This window comes from Saccostrea cucullata, unplaced genomic scaffold (genome assembly GCF_032062105.1).
Source record: "Saccostrea cucullata isolate Sc308-1 unplaced genomic scaffold, CSIRO_AGI_Scuc_v1 ctg80, whole genome shotgun sequence".
Classification (NCBI taxonomy): Eukaryota; Metazoa; Mollusca; class Bivalvia; order Ostreida; family Ostreidae; genus Saccostrea; species Saccostrea cuccullata.
The window spans coordinates 459,463-482,308 of record NW_026933907.1 but is presented as its reverse complement, the minus strand read 5'-3'; the positions used below and the strand labels follow the sequence as shown (position 1 = coordinate 482,308).

The window sequence follows — 22,846 nt, the reverse complement described above, 5'->3', positions numbered from 1 at the left end:
TTTCAGATAATTTATTCCACACGTGGGTTCAACATGGGTCATACAGGTAAATAGCTCGCATTTGCCATAGGAAAAACATTGTACTTTTTATACATTTTTAATATTTTAAGTACGAGCCTAATCGTGTGCAAATTTCATACTTTCACACAAGTTTTATAAATGTAATATGCGTCTTTTGTCATTCGCACAAGTTTGCACAACGTTAGGCTCATAGTTAACAAAGGCTTTGAAATGAATGACCGTTCTCGATTTACTATAGAAAATCGCCAATGTCGGCTGACCCCTACTACATTGTATAATTTTGTTCTTTGTATATTCGTGGATTTCAGCGGTAAAATTTGTTGAATCGTATGGTTTAGATATCAATTAATGATTCGAGATGAAAATTTTTGCTTAATTTGATCGTTTATTTTTTCACATTTTACAGGGGCCCATAAGTGCACTCGTTCTTTATTCGTTGTCTGTCGTTCAATTTGTCAGAGTTGTCATCGTCGGAAACTTTTCACATTTTTATTTTCTTCTCCAGAACTTCATCCAAACTTGCCACAGGGTATCCTCGGGTAAAGGGGATTCAAGTTTGTTCAGATGAAGGGCCACAACATCTTCCAAGGGGAGATAATTTTTGATCAGTGAAAACTTAATGACATCTTTTTAGAAATCTTCTTCTTAAGAACCACTGGACCAGAAAAGATGAAACCCATGTGGAGGCATGATGCTTAGCAGCTATCCTCAGGTAGTGTAGATACATATTGGGTAGGATGGGGCCACTAAGGGATCGAAGTTTAACTGACTTAGCAAAAATCTTTTAAAATCTTCTCAAGAACAGCAAAGTCATGATTGGTCATAGTAATATAGAGTACACCTTTCCGTATCTACAACGAGAGTTTTGGATTTGAAATCTTTAGGGACAGCCTTTCCCTATGGGTGTAATGACAATGTCGATAGTGCAGTGTATTGGAAAAATCTTTCCGGTCTACAGTGTTACAATGTAAATGTGATGGGACTTTTTAACAATACACAGAGACATAAAGCCGCGGCGTAGTCATGGGCATCGGTCTTCCTCGACACTAGAATATATATATCTACTCGGATACGTGATTATGGATATTGCAAATCGTAGGCTTTTTAACCCCACCCCCATGTTTTACTGAAGAAAATGTAGCCAATACAATCCATCTTTTCCTTAAACTTCAATATGCCAGTAAAGGAATTAACGCGGATAGTATAAGTAATATTTTTAGTCACAATAGGGTCCAGTCTTGTATTCCAACATTTTCAAGTTAAAGACTACACCTTGTATTTCCTACAAATATACCTCGACTATTGCTTCCAAACTTTTCAGTTACTAGAAAACTTTTAACATGGCCTAAGTCGCGAGTGTCTGAAACATAATCCTCCCTCTTGTTCATGATCTTCTTAGCTGTAACTCTAGTCCTGCTGGACAAGTTATTTCAGGTGATGTAAATATTGTTAATAATGAGGACCTTAGATCACTTATTTTAATAAAATGTCCTAAATATAGGGAACCCCGATCCTTCAACTGGCATCGGAATTTCATGAATATTTGGATTCTATTGAAGATGACGCCAGAAGATGGGCCAGCTATGAAAAAGAAAACGTTAGCACTTGGTCAGAATGAATTAAATGTATCAGATCCATGTTAAAATAACGTATTTATAAAAGATTGGGGGACAATTTGAAAACAATCTATCCTTCTGTATTCAACAATCCAGAAGTGAAAGAAGAATTAGATAGATTACGTCAGTACGTACCTGCTGACAAAGCAGAAAACAACATTGTCTTTGATTGTAAGACTCATTATATACCGGGTAAATTGTATTTAATTCTACATTGGATTTAATTCTACATGTGGTGACCCAACTATATACATGTATACTCATAGTTCCCTTTCCAAGGAAGAAATTCTTCAAAATCACATGTCAATTTTGAATACTTTTAGTATCCCAAAGAACCAAAATGAATTTGAACTGACATATATATGAGCATATATTGGATTCCGAAACTTAATAAGAATCCTTACAAACAAAGAAACATAGCGGGTACCAGTAAATGTTCAACCAAGCCCCTTTCATTACTTCTCACTAAGATTTTAACAGTAGTGAAGTAGAAACTTCAAGAGTACTTTGCAACAATATATTCAAAAAGTGATGTAAATCAGATGTTGTTACTCAAAAATTCCAAAGAACATCTACTTATAAAATCCAAGGAAGTTTTAGACAATTTAAAATCACAGATCTTTTACCAAAATCAACAGCTTCAGCTTAAAAATTTACGAATTTTCAACTTTATACAAAACCATTCCCTATGATACATTAAAGGTACTTGGACACAGATTTGAAGTCAATATTTTCTCTATAATATTACGACTTATATATTTTAATAGCATTTCACACAAAAATTAATTTAAAATCTTATTTCATTTAAAAGTTATTAAAACTTAAAATTTTTTGGCGGGTTTGATTGACACATGCTTGCACTTTCACAAATTTTAACCTTATTCTTAATCCTTAGGAAAAGTAGCAATCTTGTTGTGTATTAATGAGAAATATTAAAACTTTTATCCAGAAAAATAATTTTATTCAGAGTAGAGATGTTAGAAAGCAAAACTCCTTCACAAGTATCGTCATTCCGAACTAAGAGTTGCGTACATGGTTTAGCAAATCGAGCACACTCGTGTTATGTACACAGTTTTTGTAAACAGGGCACGAGTTATGTTTTTGTTTATGTTTAGAATTCACCGGGTGCGTTCTAAATCGTCACAACTGCACGGACTGACAATATATTGTGTGTTTGTTTTGCTTTCGAACATGTCTACTTTGTATTTTCTGGGTTATAGTATTGGTACTTTTCATTTATACACAACGAGATTGCCACTTTTCCTAAAGATTAAGAATATTTAATTAATTTGTAAAGGTGCAAGGATGTGTCAATCAAACCCGCCAAAAAATTTGAAATATTAATATCTTTTATATGAAATAAGATTTTTAATTAATTTTTGTGTGAAATGCTATAAAAAAATATAAGTCGTAATATTATAGAGAAAATAATAACTTCAAACCTGTGTCCAAGTACCTTTAAAGTCCAGGCTTTTTAAAATCATTGACAGCTGCTTTTTCAATAAAAATGGAACTCGTCAACTTACTTACCTTGTCATTGGTCGTTTACAAAATTATATTGTTAAAAACATTCTAATTGTACACACAAGTACCCTGAAGTTGAAATAAAAAGATGCTTGAGTTTCTGATTGACAATATCTATGTTGTTTTTGGAGACGAGATCTTCCAACAATCTACTGGAATTCCCATGGGTACCAATTGTACCCCGTTATTAGCAGACCTATGTTTGTATTAATATTCATATAAAGCAGAATTTGTTCAACATTTTGTGCGTGAAAAGAAAAAAAAAACACTTGCTGTGGCTCTCAACTCGACATTTAGATATATCGACGACGTATTGTCAATTACCAAATAGAATGATAATTTCCATTCTTATGTCGATACGATATATCCTAGTGAGCTTGAGATATAAGATACCTCAGAGTCTGACACATTTGTTTCATATATGGATATGTTACTTGTTAAAAGGTTCTTTTGTGTCTTAGTTTTATAAGATTTACATAAGAAGACTCTTTTCTGATGATTTAATAAAAATATTTCAAAGGAGTTCAAATAGTTCAATGCAAACATCTGGAAAGGGTCATATTTCCAAATTATCTCAAAACCAGCAACAACAAAATATATTTTTAAGTATATTTTTGATACAGGCGAGCCTGTTGCTCTCTTAACCAAGAGCAAGCATTAAGGGGCAGGGGCTTGCGCTTTTATCAATGGACACCGCTAAACTCAATGATAATCTAACAACCAAGCTCTATGATAAACGTGATGACTTTAACTTTTCAATTGTCAACTTCCCTTACTTATGCAGTGCTCAATTTACCTTCATCAGCTGCATATGGAGCTTATATATCCCAGCTGTCGATTCGCCATACACAAGAGCATGCTCTACGTATGAACAATTTCTAAAACGAGGTAAATTATTGACAACAAGTTGATGAAGCAAGAATATCAACATCCCCTGTAAAGTCATCATTTCATAAGTTTTATGGTCGATACAATATGACCTTGTCAGCAAATACAATTTTTCATTGAGTCAAATGCTGACGTTTTTCATACTTATTTTTAGTCCATTATTTATACACTAATTTGACGACGGATTTTTCCGTTATTTAACGATCATGACAAGAAGCACTCGGAGGGTGTGACTGGTCGGCAGGGAATGCTCACTCCTCCATGGCACCTGATCCCACTTCTGATGTTTTGGAGGTTCATGTTTGCTCTGCTCGTATTTTGTATTGTTTTATGGATTTTTGATCTTGAATACTGCTCGTTATCTCCATATGTTTAATGAAAAGCGTCTCTTCCAAAATTCTAAAATTTTGTTGCCCCTGGGTGAGGGGTTCTATCAATAACGTAGAACAAATGAGCATTATTAATTTCTTTGAAAATCTTCTTTGCTCCTACATGTAGGTATTTAAAACTGCAGATAAACAAAGTTTATTTAGTTTTGATGAGCAAGGACACCTCTTATCTTAGCACCTAGTCCAGGAGTTCAGCTGGTGTCGGGGCAAAGCTTTAATGAGCAAGGATGTCTTTTCAGAAAATTTGAAATTCTTACCCCTGGGGGCAGATGATAATTTTGGTGTTAGGACGAGACTCTCTAAATATGTATTAGAAATTCATTATTTCTATGAGTATTCTCCGCCCATGGTTATTTCGAAAACAAACCGAATGCGGTTATAATAAGCACTGGTCCCACTTATAAAAAATGAGAACAATTAAAACGACAGTATCTGCAGCATTTGGAAAAAAGATAATATATTTTGTATACCATGACACTGGACCACTCTCTACCATCTTCTTATTAATTTGATTTGAAACAATCCTGCAAAAATCACATTTTATACGTTATGTCAAACATTTTGAAGTGAGCCCATTGCAGAGGTATCCGAGAGAACTCTGCATGGGAGACTGGCACTGGGCCTGCTCAAATTGACAGGTCTTTACAAAAGACCATCCGAATTTCGGAGCGTTACAAATATCTGATTTTAATCAGATTGTGAGCCTGTTATGTTACTAACCATGTTATGTTAAATGTCACTAACCATTTTATGTTAAACGCTTCACGAACTGAAACACTTTGAACTTTGTACAATACAATCGATATGCTGTTCAGATATTTCGTTGTAATTACACAAGGAATTAATCTATCTACATGTATAGGCTTAATCTTTACATGTACTAGAGATAATTCAAGCTGCAAATATTGTCAAGAAAAACACGCTTAAATAATAACTTCAAAATGCTGTTGGCTGCTGCAGTAACCTTTGTTAAAACTGTGTTGTGTGAAGTTATCCTATTCGGAATAAAAGATGAATTTACGGGATGTAGTCTCAGGGCCAGGGACATGTTTGCTTTGTCACACGGAGACAGAAGTATCAGACTGACAAGTGTGTCAACCATAACTTCTCCCTACATGCTCCCAGGAATCACAACGTTATCAACAGAAAGGTACTGAACATTTAAATATTTACATTTTGACCAAAAAAATCATTTGAACAGTTTATAACAGTTTATATTTACATTTCCAATGTCTTTGTCCGAGATAAAATTACAAATTGTAAATGTACTTTATTTCCCCATCAATGTATTGGCGCGGTTCCAAAAAAAAAAAAAACCACGCGCAGGGCGGGACAAACAGGTAGACAGAAGCAGGGCTTAGAGCACGTGGATTGGCGGAATCAAGGCATGTAAATATAAGGAATAACTGTCAGATTTTTCAATTTCATGACGATGATCAATCGATAGGCTTGCGTGATAATTTTATGCATAAACGCCTTCGGCGTTTATGCAAATTATCACGCAAGCCTATCGATTGATCACATCATGAAATCGAAAAATAAGACAGTTATTCCTTAAATAAAAGCATGCAAATTCCAACATCGTACGGAACTCAAGTCTCTGAATATTGTGTCATGTTGTAAATTTCAAAAATTTACCGGGTTGCAGTAAACAGGTTATTACAAAATAAATAAATTATAAAAAAAAATAAATTATTTACTCTTTGTATGCGGTCTCAGAGCTTACTTTCCAGAATACTAGTAGTTTCAAGAATAGCATATAATGGCAATCTGATAAATCCGCGCAATTTTCAACCTGCGAAGTAAAGAGGGATTAATTGACAAGTGATTCCGCGGAATATTATGGCTTTGGGGGGGGGGGATCAAAGTACTTTGACAATACATGTACGTGTATGTCGACTTTTGTTTACTTTTTGCAGTCTGCCACTGGATACCCGTCTCATGCCGTCCATTGGAAATGGTCATGTCGCAATTGTGGTCAAAGGTGATGCAGTTTTTATGAATGCACTTTACAATGGACATAACATAACTAGTCATCGTGCCAAAATGCCAGCTGTACTTATAAAAGACATTGACATAAAGAGTACCAGACGTCCCAAATCAAACTATAGTCTTGACTTAGCAGCAGGTATGATTTACATATTGTTAAATACATTTCATTCCAGGAATGCAGATGGATTTATTCAGTTATAAACTGATACTTAATCATAATTATACTAAAGTGTCATCATATTAAAAATGAAATTTCTGCGATTTTTAGCTCACCTGAGCCGAAGGCTCAAGTGAGCTTTTCTGATCACATTTTGTCCGTCGTCCGTCCGTCTGTCTGTCTGTACGTCCGTCCGTCCGTCTGTAAACTTTTCACATTTTCGACTTCTTTTCAAGAACCACTGGGCCAATTTTGACCAAACTTGGTACAAAGCATCCTTGGGTGAAGGGGAATTTAAATTCTTAAAATGAAGGGCCAAGTCCCCTCACAAGGGTAGATAATCAAGAAAAGACAAAAATAGGGTGGGGTCATTAAAAAATCTTCTTCTCAAGAACCACTGGGCCAATAAGGCTGAAACTTATGTGAAGGCACCCTGAGATAGTGTAGATTCTAAATTGTTCAAATCATGACCCCCGGGGTTGGGCGGGGCCACAATGGGGAATCAAAGTTTTACATAGAAATATATAGGAAAAATCTTTGAAAATCTTCTTCTCAAGAACCACTGGGCCAGAAAAGCTGAAACTGATGTGGAAGCACCCTGGGGTAGTGTAGATTCTAAATTGTTCAAATCATGACCCCCGGGGTTGGGCGGGGCCACAATGGGGAATCAAAGTTTTACATAGAAATATATAGGAAAAATCTTTGAAAATCCTCTTCTCAAGAACCACTGGGCCAGAAAAGCTGAAACTGATGTGGAAGCACCCTGGGGTAGTGTAGATTCTAAATTGTTCAAATCATGACCCCCGGGGGTAGGGCGGGGCCACAATGGGGCATCAATGTTTTACATAGAAATATATAGGAAAAATCTATGAAAATCTTCTTCTCAAGAACCATATGAAACTGATGTGGAAGCACCCTGGGGTAGTGTAGATTCTAAATTGTTCAAATCATGACCCCCGGGGGTAGGGCGGGGCCACAATGGGGCATCAATGTTTTACATAGAAATATATAGGAAAAATCTATGAAAATCTTCTTCTCAAGAACCACTGGGCCAGAAAAGCTGAAACTGATGTGGAAGCACCCTGGGGTAGTGTAGATTCTAAATTGTTCAAATCATGACCCCCGGGGGTAGGGCGGGGCCACAATGGGGCATCAATATATTGTCTTTAAAATCTTCTTCTCATAGAAATATATAGGAAAAATCTATGAAAATCTTCTTCTCAAGAACCACTGGGCCAGAAAAGCTGAAACTGATGTGGAGGCACCCTGGGGTAGGGTAGATTCTAAATTGTTCAATTCATGACCCCCCGTGGTAGGGCGGGGCCACAATATGTATTACAAGGGGGAAATCTGGTAAAGAACAATATGACAAAAGATTCTCAGGTGAGCGATGTGGCCCATGGGCCTCTTGTTCTATATGCAACGTTTAAAAATAGTTTTGTAAATCTTGTTTACATATTACAGCTTCCAATTCTAAGTTCTGAAATCCTGTCTATTTTTATGCCCCCTTCTAGGAAGGGAGGGCATAATGCTTAACTGCTGTTTGTTTATCGTTTTGTCTCTCTCTTTCGGTCCACCAACAATTTCTTCGCAGAAATGAAATTTCGTATACAGATTTATCATAGAATATCTAGATCAGTTCTGTTTTGGGTACGATCGAGCAATATGCCCCTAGGAGTGAGAAAAATTCCAATTATTTGCAAGTTTCCGTTATTTTCTTTGCGGAGGTTGCACATACTGTTCAAAATGGAATTTGATGAGCAGATTTAAGTCAAGTCCTGTTTTGGGTACGATCGAGCAATATTTTACAGAGTTTTGTCCCTTGGACTTAGAAAAATTCCAATTATTTGAAATTTCCGTGTATTTTAGAAAATCAATGAAGTGCATGGTTATTTTGAGCAAGAATGCCTCTTTCAAAATTCAAGACACCTTAGTCTCCTCATCAATCCTTTGAAAATCTTGAAGGCAAACTAAGTGCAAAGTTCTTTAAAGCAAGGGTAATTTTACCATATTTGTGAAATTCTGGATTACTGGTTCAAGTGTTCTGTTGCTGGACATTTTGAATATCTTAGTTTCTTAAAGTTGCATCTGACAGTTACCTTCACCTATCTGCTTATTTGTTTTGTTTGTATACCTCAATCTATGAAATCTTTAAAGTATTGTCTTATACTCAGGTGACTGTTTTGGCCCTTTGGCCTTCTGTTAATTAGATGACTAATGAATCCTTACTTATTGTTGTTGCATAAGTGAAGTTGTTTTTTTTTTATCATGGACTTATTCATTTCTCTTTTAGCTATGTTTATAGAGGAATATAAAACGGAAAATTTTTCAATCCAACTAAAAATGTTCGCTCACCGGGTTGTGAAACAGTTACTTGTAACCGTGTTGACAGTGCAGAACACAGGACCAGCCACCCTTACCCTAGATTTGAAAACCACAAAAATCTCTGATACTGAAGACTTAGAAGTAACCTCAACCTCAAACCACTCTATCGGGTAAAAAGATGGTTCGTAATTAACAGTTTTGCGCCAACTAATGATTTATTTAATTTCATTATTACACGATCAAAAAGCTAATATACAGTAGACATGCCAAATATTTCTTTAGATTTAACTATAAAGAAATTTTAATTGCAATTCTTAGGCATCATTAAAAAAAATGTTGATTATGTATGCCAGTTTTTAAATCTATAGCCTTAGTGGAACAACCCCTCCTTTTATGCCCCCGTAAACGAAGTTTCGGGAGTATATAAAGGGTGTTAAGAAAGTTCGTCTCTCTCTCTTTCTTAAATTTTCTAGCTGAAATACGTTTGTGAAAAAATGTTTACAATTTATGATATTTAATGTTTACAGAGTCCATTCTTGCTATTGATAAGGTTTTAACTGTATTTTGTTGAAACAATAAGGGGAGGGTAGGTATTAAAACAATAAAACAGAGGATGTCTGTTCAGAAAAATTAGGAATGACGCATATTTGTGACATATATTTAGCATACAGGTCAAACATCCTTTCAAATTCTCTGCAAAAATCATCAAATCTATGAAAAATTTCAAAATGACAAAACTATTCTTTTGAAAAGTGATCTATCGTTCTTATACCTATACGCTCATCAGCTCATCAGCTTGTCTGATGCAAGATAAGCTATGTAGAAACAAAAGTAAATTACCCTTTACTTTCACTCAGAATGACCAGCATTTCTATCATTCGAGTGCTTTAAGGATGTTATATCTATTCTCATATGGAAGAAAATCCTATAATTTCCTGCTAGAAATGAATTGCTATAAATATAAAGCACACTCTTGTGTCTTTGTCATACTTCAAAATTCATCTCTTCAGTTAAGCACTACTTTGAAATTTTAGAAAATATTTCGTCCTGGAAGCACTTTTACACCCCTTAGTTTTTGTCCCGTGACCTTTGTCTTTGACCTAATAAAAAAGCTTTTAACCTTGCCCATAATTTTTGAAGGATTAGTGGAGCCATGACTTTCATATTTCCCATGTGTATTCCTTGTGACAAGACCTTTCTTTGGGTACCACCAAATTTGACCTTTTGACCTTGACCTTGGAGTTTTACCCACTTTTACATGAAAAAAACTTTTACTTTGGCCATATCGTTTGAACAGTAGATACCAGGACATTTATACTTCACATATGTATTCTTTGTTGAAAGACCTTTTATTGGATACCAACAATCTTGAACCTTTGACCTTCACCTTGTAAATTTCTGTTCCTGTGAGAAGACCCTTCATTAGATACCAAGCACTTTTACCCTTTGACCTTGACCTTTGGCCTAATTTAAAAAAGCAAACCTTGACCGTAACTTTTAAAGGATTAGGACTACTGCTTTCATACTTTACATATTTAATCCTTGTGACACGACCTTTCATTTGCTAACAAGAACTTTGACCTTTTGACCTTGACCTTGACCTGGGAGTTTGACCTACTTTAAAAAAAATTTGCCATAACATCTGAACGGTTAGGGCTAGGGCTTCCATACTCTACAGAAGTATTAGATGTGGCAAGACCTTTCATTGGATACCAATTACCTTTACCTTTTTAACCTTTGCCATGGTTACCTTGGAAATTTTGTACTTAAAAAAGTTTAATCTTTTGGTCTGATTTCAATATAACTTGGACACAAGTAGAATACACTAAGATACATAAAATATTCAGGTTTTTGATTGCAAACATATTACTGGTGTAGAATTTTCTTTTTTTTTTCCTTCTACATTTTGTTTGATTTCAAGATTCAACAATCTTTTACTGTGTATGAAATATATGCACAAATCTAAGATTCAAAACCTTTTACTGTATATGAAATATATGCACAAATCTATTCTATCATTTTTGCCAACATAACCCGGTAATTTTAAATACAGCATATACAGTGTATCATGGAGTCTGTGAAAAATGAGTTAATTATTAACTTTTTAAAAAGGGATCAAATTGGATTTCTTACCGTGCTCAAGAACTATAATTGTTTTGTTAGTCAGAATGGTGCGTGATACTGAAAATTGGCTGAGTACATTTAAACAAATGTAAATAAGCTTTTTAATTTGTTACTGAGTACTAGAATTGCTATTTTACTGATCCTATTCATTATATTTTTTAATGATTTTGGTCAAAACAACCTCATCTTTTAGTATAATATGTTATATTTAATGCTTTTATGGATTCTGTACAATTTTGTTGGTTTATATTCAGGTGACCTTTAAGGCCCTTGAACCTCTTGATTTTGATATGCAGTTTATTATTTGAATAATTGAGGATCTTTTTTTTAAAATATAGTACCATAAGTGGAAGAACAAAAAAGAGTGAATATGACATCACAGGACTACAGAACGTTACCATGATACACACATTAATTCCAGAAGAAATCACTATAGAGCCCAAAAAGCAAATAACCCATCTTTACCTTCTGAGCATCGATTCAGATCCAGGAATCGCCAAGAAGTCTTTCAATAAAGGTTTGCTTTGCTGTCCGCTCAGTTTTGGAAATATCTATTTCACGACTGCTTTCAGTATCACGACTGTTGCCTGGCTGCTAATACAACTAAAATGCTATTTTCCACTATATATTGTAGGTATCGACATGTTTTTCTATCAGACACTCGAATCCAGTCACGTGAACGCCTGGGCAAAATTATGGAAGTCTGGACGCGTTGACATAAACGGAAATAAAACTTTTGCTACCCTCGCCTATTCATCTTTGTATTATATTTTAAGTTCTCTTCCTCTGGAAGAGTCCCGTGATTTTGTTGGATTGTCGCCTGGCGATCTGGCTCATGGATCCGGTGATCAGGTAAGGTTTACATTATTAATTAGAGAACACTCAAGTTATCCGTTCGCCAAATAAGCTTCTCTGACCAAAATTCGATGAAATTAAAGAGAAAAAACCTTTAATGTACAACCTTGAACCAGAGGTGCTTTAATTGAAAGTTCTTGAATTCCTTAACCAGGAGAACCTTCTTTCAGAAAATTCAATAAATTCAGAGAAATTTGCAGCTCTCCACCGGCAAGTGGTGGCGTCTCCATATGAGTGAAAAATTCTCGAGAGGGACGTTAAACAATAAAACAATCAATAAAACAACAATCCATCTGTGGGAGATGATTATTCTGAACAAGTATAGCTTCTTTATATGTTCATTGCACGAAGAGAGCCAAAACTTGCACTCTGTACACCGTAACAAGAAATAAATGAATTGATTTCAAATGGTTCTAAAGTATGACCCTCATAGAGTTCCTTATATTTTTAAGATTTATATCTCTACCTAGATACAACATGAACACTGTCTAGATAAAAAAAATATGTTTTAAAGGTAAGACACATCACAAAACATAACTCATCGAGGTGTTGAATATTAATAAGAATCGCGTTTGTTCTTTTCCACTCAGGATTACATGGGTCACGTGTTCTGGGACCAAGAAACGTGGATGTATCCCTCGATACTTTTACTACACAGTCAGATAGGGAAGGCCATTGTTAAAACCAGAATCAAAACATTGGAAGCCGCTAAAGAAACAGCAAAAATGAGAGGATATGATGGCGCCATGTATCCGTGGGAAACTGCACTTTCAGGTACTCATTTATTGCAATGTATTATACAAATTTTACATGGAAGTAATCAGACATAATGCGAGATAAAAATGTTTTATTTTATTTCTTTATAGGTCTTGATGTAACAGCAGATCCTATATATTTCTTAAACGAACAACACATTACCGGCGATATTTCATTTGCTATTAGACAGTACCTTTACCTGACACGTGACATTTATTTCCTGAAACAAGAATCTGGACAACTTTTAACCAACGAAATAGCCAAATTTTGGGCTTCGCGTGTTACTTTCAATTCTTCAACAAATATGTACGAAATACACGGTGAGTACTAGTATTTAATTCCATTTTGTTCTGAGCTCGATCAGTTTTCTAGTCTATCCAACGGTAATGCATGTAGCTTGGCCTTATTCACTCTACAGAACATTTTCCCCAAATTTAGCTACATATACCTTATAGCTCTGTAGAATTCGTTACCAGTCTGTTTGTACATGTGTAGACGTGATGCCACCAGATGAATGGCACCAGCAAGTTAATAACTCGGTCTTTACCAATGCTGTTGCAAAACTGAGTCTTCTACTGCCAGAACTTGTCGGGAATTTAACAAACACCAGGTCCGATCCTAGGTTCAAAGCTATTGCAGACCGATTGTACATTCCTTACGACAAGAATATGAACTATCATCCTGAGTTTGATGGTTACTCAAAAAGTAAGCAAGTTTGTAAAGAAAAAGCAATTATCTCATCATTGAATAATAAACTGAATAGATTAATATGAAAATTATGTCTTTTCTTTGCCATGTACATGTATTCTCTTTTTAAAAAATTATATTTTAAAAAAAATATACTTAAATTCAAAATCTGTTGGAACTAGAGAATAATTTCTTTATATATCTTTTCTTTATAATGTTTTTAAGATACCCAGGTAAAACAGGCAGATGTTATCTTGTTGGGATTCCCTTTGATGCTGAATATGCCACACAGTACTAGAAAGAAAGACCTACAGATATACGAAGCAGTGAGTTCAGAAATGAATCACGGCTATACGCAATGCATGCTCTAATACACAACTCATTTATTTTCGTAATTAATTCCGGATACACTTGATAAGTTTGATTTTTAGGTAACACCTGGAGGACCCGCCCTTACCTGGAGTATGTTTGCTGTGGGGAACCTGGAGATTGGCAATATTGACAAGGCCTCCACACAGTTTACTGGGCAGCTCCTTAACGTCGCTAAGCCTTTCAATGTTAGCTTGATTGTTATTTGGGAGGTTACTGTGGTCATCGATGATGTTGACATATGGCCTTATAAATTATGCCCCCACCCCCAGCTTGAAAAGTTGGAGGGTATATAGTGATTCGGGATAGCCGTCCGTCTGTTACGCTCTGGGGTACCCATCTCTTATCCGCAACTGAATTTTCTTATATCACGGAATGAAATTTAATGAGACTTTTAAAGAATCTTTGTCACATTAGATTACTTTTTGATCCTACACTTATTTTGGGTTTCCCAATGCAAAACTTTGACACTGCCATTTTTTACTGTAATATTGAAGGGTATCCATCTCTTATTCGCAACTCCTCCTATACTACTGGATAAAATTTAACGATACTTTCTTGTAGATTATGTATTTCATAGTGCAATTGTGCATCTTCTATTTTACTTTTTGACCTGACACTTATTTCGGGTCTCCGAGAACAAAGCATGGACTTTGCCATTATAATCATACGGAGGCGAGGGTATTATTTACTGAGCTTAGTGCTCACAGTGCCTCTAGCTTATTATGTTTTTAAAAAGTTTGAGAATTTTTTGAACTGAAAATGTATTCTTCAGTTTGTTGAAATCAAAAAGCATATGCTCTACGTAAGTAAAGCCTATACTATTTATGCGTTGAAACAAAGTTTGTCCGTCCAAGTAAGGGATAAGATGAAATTAGAGAAAGTGATGGAACGTGATTAACCATTTCAAAATTATGTTATTTAGAATAATAGTACACTGTACTTGCATTTGAAAAATTAAGTATTCTATAGAACAGAGATACATACCATATGCAAAATGATTATATATATGTGCACCTTGAATGCAAAACAACAAAAATGAATTTTTCTTAGTTAAGTTGACTTCTGTGTTACCTACCTAGTCCTTGTTGCATCTGGGGGCACAAAGGACAACGTCCAGGGATTACCATTTTTCTCTGTTCTTGGCTATCCTTACCATTCTCCCCAAGTAAGTTTTATCTTTTGAGTTCTTTTTCAACAGTTGCGTCCTTGTTGTTTTTGGTCGGCCTTTTCTTCGAAATATGGCTGAAATGTTAATTTAAACAATATATATGGCTGAAATGTAAAACTATATACAATCAATTAATCCTCCTTTTCCCATTTGGAACCCATCTTCTCTCCGCGCTTGAAACAAAGAAAAAGCGGAGACCACCATTAGATTTATTTTAATCTTTAATGGTTCTACAAAGCAGGCGACATAATCATGCGTTCATTCATCTTCGTTAGCCAAGGGTTTCTGATACGCTACTCTCCTCATGATTATGAAGAGAGTAGCGTATCAGAAACCCTTGGCTAGCGAAGATGGCGTTCATTGGTACGATCTAGTTTTAATCAAAATGATTTTTGCCTGCGAAATTATCCGTAGAAAGAAATGTTTAATACAGTTTCATACTAGATCAATGATATTGAATTATAATTCAGTTTTTGGGCTTGAATCACTCGCTTACAAAATTTATTCGGCCATTATCTTATAAAACCCTGTCTTCATCTTAATAACTTGGTTTTGTACACAGGTTTGGACGGAGAACGCGGATGGTACAGGGGCCGTTAATTTTATCACAGGGATGGGCGGATTTTTACAGTCCCTGTTATTCGGTTATGGTGGCATCCGCCTTCATCCAGACAGAATCGATTTCCATGGACGCCTTCCACCGTCAACTTCTTCATTAAATATCACAGGGCTGGACTATCTAGGTGGAGCTATAGATTTGTGTTTTTCAGCGGAGTTTACTTCTGTTCGTCTAGTACATTCAGCTCGATATGTTTTGCAACTGAGAACAGAATTTAAAACCTCGATTTTATTAGTAGGAAAGACACAAGCTTTTCCAAACACTGTAGCAAGTATTGTGCCAGAAATGAAGAAAAAATGAATCGATAATTTACTTTAAAATATCATTAAATATTTGTGCAGACTGTATAAATTAAAAACAGCATAATTTATTGTACATTTTGTTTTATCAAACATTTTTCTGTTGTAAGAAAATATATGAATAAATTTGTTCAGTGCCAGTGCATGTTTTTCTTTTATCATTTGTTTGTATTGATATACTGACATTAAGTGTATCATTATGTGCTTTTCAGTGTTTATCACAAAAACTTTTGAGATAGGTAAGATGCAAACTCAAATTTAAAAATTTTCGGTAACTAAGAACTTTAGACAGGTAATTCAACCTAATTGTTTAAATTTTAGGCTAGATAACAGGCCAACTAGAAGTATATTAATTTCACATTCGACCATGGCACTTTTTCGCATCCTCGGAATTGCGTTTTTACTGTGTAACATTGACCGTCTAGCAATATGCGCTGATTGCCCCGTTCCTGGAAACCCAACCACAAGTAAAAACGAAATTGATCTTTTTCATGGAACTCGAACGACGAAGATCCCGTTTCCAGATGGGCGTCTCCTGGCCCCAGCACCAGATATAACCGTACTGAGTAATGACACGTAAGTTATATTATATAATTTTAGATTCTACGTATATACCTCAATGGATTGAACAGTTGAAGATCTCTACAGTATTAAACTGTGTATTTCATAACGTGCTTTCAAAGAATTCTGTCATTGAAAGTCATGATTAGGGATTGTGAAGTCGCATTTTACATCTTGAAGCACTTTTGAAATAATCTTTTTCTAAGGTCAGATTTTACAAATAAACTAAAACCAAAAACACAATTGAAGGTTAACAATTTCTTTTTCTATTGTTTAAAATCTAATACTTAGATCATTAGAAGGAATGATTATAATCCTTATGATATGTACTTGAATGTTGGTCTGTTGGAACAAAAGATATTGTACAAATTGCACTCTAAGTTCATTGCTTATCTTAAATTAACTTCCACTTAAAAGACATGTAATGGCAGTAAGAATTCAACTGTACTTATAGACTGTCAAATGAGACGCGCATTCTTCCGACTATTGGAAATGGACATATTGCTACTGTTGTTAAATCAGACACGATGTGTATGAATGGACTTTATAACGGGTACGCCATTAAAACACACAGAGCCTTACTCCCATCTATAACGATAAAAAGTATCAATATCAACGGAACTGTTCAGTCCAACTACAGCATAGACGTCAAGAACGGTATGTAAAATTAATACAATATTATAAGACTTACTTTTTATTATATATTGTACCCTCAGTTAAATATCTTCTTGATGCGATTTTATGTGACACTTACCACATTTTGAAGTTGTTTGTAAGAAGAAATATCGATCATAAATTATTGTTCAATTATAATACACTGTTCATTCGAAATGATAAATTGAAACAAATTGTCTGATTGTTTCTATCAATCTTTCTGTTCAATACATTATTAAGGCATGTTTGTGGAGAGCCACAGCGGGCAGAACTTCTCAGTGACAATGAAGATGTACGCCCATCGATCCCTCCCCCAGCTGATGGTGACTGAGCTAGTGATACTGAACAACCAGCCCCTGCCTCTACAACTGTCAATCAGCAGCGGCAAAGCAACCGTGACTGAAGATCTGGATCAAAACCTCAGTGGGAGGCGCTTATCACCTTCAGACAGTAATACGGAGTGAGTAGTTTTTGACAGAAGAAAAAAATTTGATAAATCTTTTGCATTGAAGTGTCCATTCATTCTAGCACTAAAAGATCATGAAATATCCTTTGTATTTTAACAGAATATTTTTTGGAAGAATTAAAGAATTTGAGTATTCTTGGAATGAGACACGTAATGTTACCATGGTGTCTTCACGGATCCCTTCAATTGTCTGTGTGGCTCCATATCAAAAGATGGCACGCCTTTTTCTTCTTAGTGTTGATAGTAATCCAAAAGTTGCCAAAGAACAATTTACTGAAGGTATGGGTTGGGAATTCACGGTTATTTAGAATGACATCTGCTGTTCTACACCTGTAAACCCCTCTTTTAACCCCCTTTATACGAAGTTGGCGACCACTGATACAATATTGACCTGGTCTCACTATAATCTTTTAACAATCGCAGAGACAACCATTATGTCTCAGTGGTTTCACATTTCTCCACAAAGTGTTCAATCCAACAAAAACAGTCTTCCAACTATCCTTACCAGAGGTCTTTATTGTGTACAAGAATTAAAAATAAAATCTAAAACAGTTTCTCAATGATGGCTTTAAAAATCGCACAGCGATTGTTTAAAAAATTCAGAAAATCATTAATTAAACGATCTCTGTTCATGTATATCTCCAAATGTTGAATTTCAAAGAATGCAGAATGTAAATAATCTCGTAAGGAATAAATGCATGAAAGGTCTCCGAGAGACTTCAAAGACATCTCTTTTTGGAGAATTATTGGAGATCTATATATATATCCATGAAAAATCACTGAATGTTTTAAAGCAATATGAGCTGCAACTTTGATGTAGGAATTTTTGTTGTTGCCAAATTTTAAATAACTATTTCAATGCAGAAAAAATTACGTTAATAAACATCTGTTGTTCATATTGCGATGGAAGAACTATTTATAAGCTTCCGTTGAATCAAATTACATTATTGTTGTCCTGTACAATAACAATTTTATATATAAAACTGTATATTGGATTGAATATAGAAGTCTTTCTTCGCCTTTATTTTAGTCTAATTGTTCATGAAGATTTAAATTACATAAAAATTAATCATAATAACGCATTTTAACAGCAAAATAAAATTTACAAAAATGCAGCTTATATTGCTTTAAAGAATGCCATGGAATCTTCGAAAGTCAGATGAAGTCGCATATTATAGTTTTTATGACTGTATTGCAGGTGTTAACCTATTCTTCAATAACACACTTGAGAAACAGCATATACAGTCATGGCAGAGTATTTGGAACAGTGGACGCATCGACGTAGTAGGAGATAAAAACCTAGCTACATTAATATACTCATCTCTCTACTATATACTCAGCTCCCTTCCTCTGTCAGAAAAACCGGATTTCATTGGTCTCTCACCAGGCGATCTCGCACATGGATTGGTAAAACTGAGAGATAGATTATAATGGATACTGTAAATAACAATATCAGCAGTCACTACTCTGTTCTCTTTCAAAATATGTGTATGCTTTTATAATATAACACTACTCAGATAAAATGATAACATTGAAATGATTTTGTTCAGATGTATAATGGTCACGTGTTCTGGGACCAAGAGACATGGATGTATCCTCCAATTCAGTTATTGCACAGCGATATTGGCAAGGCTATAATCAAAACTAGAATAAGGACTCTAGATAATGCTAAACACCAAGCCATGATGAGGGGCTTCAGGGGAGCTATGTATCCATGGGAAAGTGCATTTAGTGGTATAATAGTTTTATCAAACTTAAACACATCTTTAACATTTTCAGCGCCATTTCTGTTGAATTTAAAATAATATTTCCTCTTTTATGCAGGATATGACGTCACGCCAGTTCCTCCATACTTTCAATTTGAGAAACACATAACAGGCGATATATCTTTTGCCGCCAGACAATACATCTACCTTACACGAGATACGGATTTTCTAATCCATGAACGAGGGAATGAAATGATTAGAGATATTGCTGAATTTTGGGAATCCCGTGCAGTATTTAACAAAAGGACTAGCCAATATGAAATCTTTGGTATATGTTTTGTGATGTGTCTTTTTATATTAAAAAAAAATTACATAGTCTGACATTTTCTGTGTTTTATTGAAGAATATTCGATACCCTTTTTAATTATTTGATTAAATGTTGGTATATAGATGTAAATCGTTGGAGAACATCTTTATAAAAATCAAATATCACGAAAGTTCATTTCAGAGATAATTGAAAAAAAGAAGACCTGAATGTGATTCGGTTATGCTTGAAGTTACCAGTATGTTCTCCTCTTTTGTCTGAGGTAGAGCGATAGTTTAGAGGAGGAATAACTGATGTTTAAATTTTCTTATTTTCTTTGTTGATAGATGTGATGCCACCAGATGAGTACCACCACCAAGTGAACAACTCCGCCTACACAAACCTTGTGGCACAACTGAGTTTGCGCCTCACAGAGTTTATTGACGGACTTCTGGGTCAGAGCTCCAAGCCTTTATATAAGGAGGTGGCAGACACTATGTACATTCCTTTTGACAAGTCACGACGTTATCATCCAGAGTTTGACGGATATTCACAAGGTACATGTAGATCTTGCTCTCCGAAAACTCATTTTTGCACTGCTTTATATGCATGTGCTTTTGTTGATATACAATTATCCTATCTTCACTGTAAAATGTTGTTTGCTTTTTTTATTATTTTTTAAGGCGAAGAGGTAAAACAGGCAGATGTTATTTTGATGGGGTTTCCTTTAATGATGGCTATGCCTGGAGACGTGCGAAGAAACGACCTTTTAATTTATGAAAACGTAATATATCTGTATATTAAGTAGCATTTACTCATTTATTATATTGACATGTTTCCTTCCTAAATAATACGCTGTATGTTCTTCGATTAAAAGAATAAGGTAACAATACTGAACAATGATCATTCTAAAAAAAATCCATTAATAATACAAATCTATGAGGAAGGCTTAAAACACGAACCCTTACAATTGTAGTGGAATCAGATGCCTTAGAGGAGCAGACACTCAATATTGATCACTTGGTCACTCCTTATTGAGCCTTATGTATTGATCAGGTTGACAAAAATTCCTAAGTCAAAATCAGTTTGAAAACAAAGGTCTATCAATTGGTATGAAACAAGTCAGCTATAATGCGATCCAAAGATATTCTAAAGTTTGTTTGTTATCAATTGTAAAATTCAAAAAATAAAGAATAACAATTTTGTCTTCACATTTTGACATGACCAGATTAAGGAAATGCATCAATAACTATATATACTGACACGCAAAAGAAACGCAACGCCCTACTATAGGGTGAAATAATTATGTAAAATAAAAAAAATTGTATCTTAAAATTATGGATATCTTCAATTTGGTAAATATCGATAATTCAACGGTTGAACGATTTTCATACTATAACCGGAAATCAAGTTTGAGTCTGCTTAACAGAAATCAAAAATTGCATGTTTTACAAAACATTTGGCAATATTATGGAGTTTTAAGGGTTTGTACTGTTCATCTTACGTAATGCAGCAATATTTAAAAAATAAAGTCTTCTTTCGTTTCCCGTAACGAAACTAAGGCTTCTTGAAAATGGCTTAAGTACGCATTTCCATTGCTGTAGCTGGAAAATCTTAAAGTAAAGGTGATGGAGAGTTGATGATGCAAAAATTCACTAAATTGCGCCTCAACTTGGCCTTACCTATTATATTCATAAATGATAGTCATTTGACCGGAAGTCCAAGGGTAACTACAATGCGCTAAGTTAGAGAAAATTCGACCTAATCATCTGAAAAACAGTCATTTAAAAATGGCAAAGAATAATTCCTTCGCTCAGATCTCGATATTGATTAACCTATTGAAAAAAAACAATGTTTGAATGGCTGGGAGGGGGGTGTTTTAAAAGTCATATGTTACTTAGTAAAGTTAAAAGATAAACATTTAACATTTTTATCAAACCTCTGATTATCTGAAAAGTGAGTTTAGCCTTACTGTATTCTTTTTAAAAAATCATTAGATAAAAAATTCAAACATTTGTAGATTACTGTTTGTTGCGTTTCTTTTGCGTTTCAGTATATATGTTATCAGTTACTTTTATGCCGTCATGAGTTTGCTTTTTTGATAAAAGATTTGAAAAACCATTGTTTTCTTAATTTAAGGCTACCCCCGCCGGACCGGCCATGACTTGGGGAATGTTTGCGATCGGTTATCTGGAACTTAATGACACCGCAGAAGCAGCCAGGTTATTCAAAAAGCAAGAAGGCAATGTTGCAGCTCCCTTTAATGTAAGATCTATGTGTATGGTAAAGGAATTCAATAATCCTGTAGTCACAGAACATGTTCAATTTTTTCCATACTTGCTGTTGAGAACCAGTAATGAAAATAAAAAAAAGCCTGAATTATATTGAGGGAAATAAGGAACTTTGGTAATAGACAATTCACGATACAGAGAAAATTCACGATAGAGAACTGTTTAGTTCCGGTTTTTAGATTTGGTGAAAAAGGACACACCAATGCTTGATATCCTTTGGTCTTTTATTCAGTGTATTAACCAACAGAAATCCAGAATACATTATTTGTGTTCTTTACAGGTTTGGACGGAGAACGCCGATGGTACAGGGGCCGTTAACTTTATTACAGGGATGGGCGGATTTTTACAGTCCCTGTTGTTTGGTTATGGTGGCATCCGTCTTCATCCAGACAGAATCGATTTCCATGGACGTCTTCCACCGTCATCAACATCTTTCAAAATCACAGGGCTGGACTATCTTGGCGGATCTATAGATTTCTTTTTCACGAATGACAAAACTAATGTAACATTAACCAAGAGGGCAAAACATCCAATAAACTTAAAGTACGACGGGAAAACAGTTTTGTTAGAAGTTGGAAAAGACATTGAATTTACATCCAATCCTGCTTCGTTAGAACCAGTTTTTCCACCACTTCCTAGCAAGAAACCTTCAAGAACTGAGCCTGATAAGAACACTAATGTAACAGGATATATCTCGATGTCTCCAATCTGTATTATATTGTTGATAATCAATCTTCTACATGTGAAGTAAACTTTAAAACTAATCAACTGATGAAAATCTTCAATAATCAAGATGAATATTGAAACGATGTCATCTTCATTTATTTCAAGTTATGAATGCAGCTAGATCACTGATCCCGAATTATGAACATATTTTCATCCGTAAACGCTTGACTTCCTAATTAATAAGCGTGTATTTATATTGTAATTATTTCATTGTTCATCTAAAATATGATACAGTGGCATTTCTTATATCAGTATAACATAAAAATAATAAATAACGAGTTTTTATGAAACCAAAGTTTGGGACAGTTTTGTGAAAGTGCTTTAGGAGACATTGTAAATCATCGGA

The 22,846-nt window shown here is 34.8% G+C and overlaps 2 protein-coding genes across 2 annotated transcripts; both read left to right on the top strand.

Moving 5' to 3' along the window:
* The first annotated feature begins 5,066 nt into the window (after positions 1-5,066).
* LOC134239592 (protein-glucosylgalactosylhydroxylysine glucosidase-like) lies at positions 5,067-15,926 on the top strand. Its single transcript, XM_062721777.1, has 11 exons — positions 5,067-5,588; positions 6,358-6,566; positions 8,881-9,082; positions 11,375-11,553; positions 11,671-11,888; positions 12,482-12,665; positions 12,758-12,967; positions 13,143-13,352; positions 13,560-13,660; positions 13,766-13,891; positions 15,437-15,926. Exons 1-11 carry the CDS (start codon positions 5,380-5,382, stop codon positions 15,791-15,793), a joined length of 2,205 nt encoding a protein of 734 aa, XP_062577761.1. The 5' UTR covers positions 5,067-5,379; the 3' UTR covers positions 15,794-15,926.
* A 110-nt stretch (positions 15,927-16,036) lies between these two features.
* Positions 16,037-22,694, top strand: LOC134239591 (protein-glucosylgalactosylhydroxylysine glucosidase-like). The gene is made up of 11 exons (XM_062721776.1): positions 16,037-16,368; positions 16,808-17,010; positions 17,248-17,467; positions 17,574-17,752; positions 18,672-18,880; positions 19,024-19,207; positions 19,298-19,507; positions 19,831-20,040; positions 20,167-20,267; positions 21,623-21,748; positions 22,055-22,694. Exons 1-11 carry the CDS (start codon positions 16,160-16,162, stop codon positions 22,523-22,525), a joined length of 2,322 nt encoding a protein of 773 aa, XP_062577760.1. The 5' UTR covers positions 16,037-16,159; the 3' UTR covers positions 22,526-22,694.
* The last annotated feature ends 152 nt before the right edge of the window (positions 22,695-22,846 follow it).

Excerpts from the sequence above, each read along its gene's own strand:
- LOC134239592 (XM_062721777.1), top strand. The coding sequence starts at position 5,380 with ATGCTGTTGGCTGCTGCAGTAACCTTTGTTAAAACTGTGTTGTGTGAA. Across the intron at positions 13,353-13,559 it reads GTTTGATGGTTACTCAAAAA|ATACCCAGGTAAAACAGGCA; the intron begins GTAAGCAAGTTT and ends AATGTTTTTAAG. Across the intron at positions 13,892-15,436 it reads ACGTCGCTAAGCCTTTCAAT|GTTTGGACGGAGAACGCGGA; the intron begins GTTAGCTTGATT and ends TTTTGTACACAG.
- LOC134239591 (XM_062721776.1), top strand. The coding sequence starts at position 16,160 with ATGGCACTTTTTCGCATCCTCGGAATTGCGTTTTTACTGTGTAACATT. Across the intron at positions 19,208-19,297 it reads ATGGGAAAGTGCATTTAGTG|GATATGACGTCACGCCAGTT; the intron begins GTATAATAGTTT and ends TCTTTTATGCAG. Across the intron at positions 21,749-22,054 it reads ATGTTGCAGCTCCCTTTAAT|GTTTGGACGGAGAACGCCGA; the intron begins GTAAGATCTATG and ends TGTTCTTTACAG.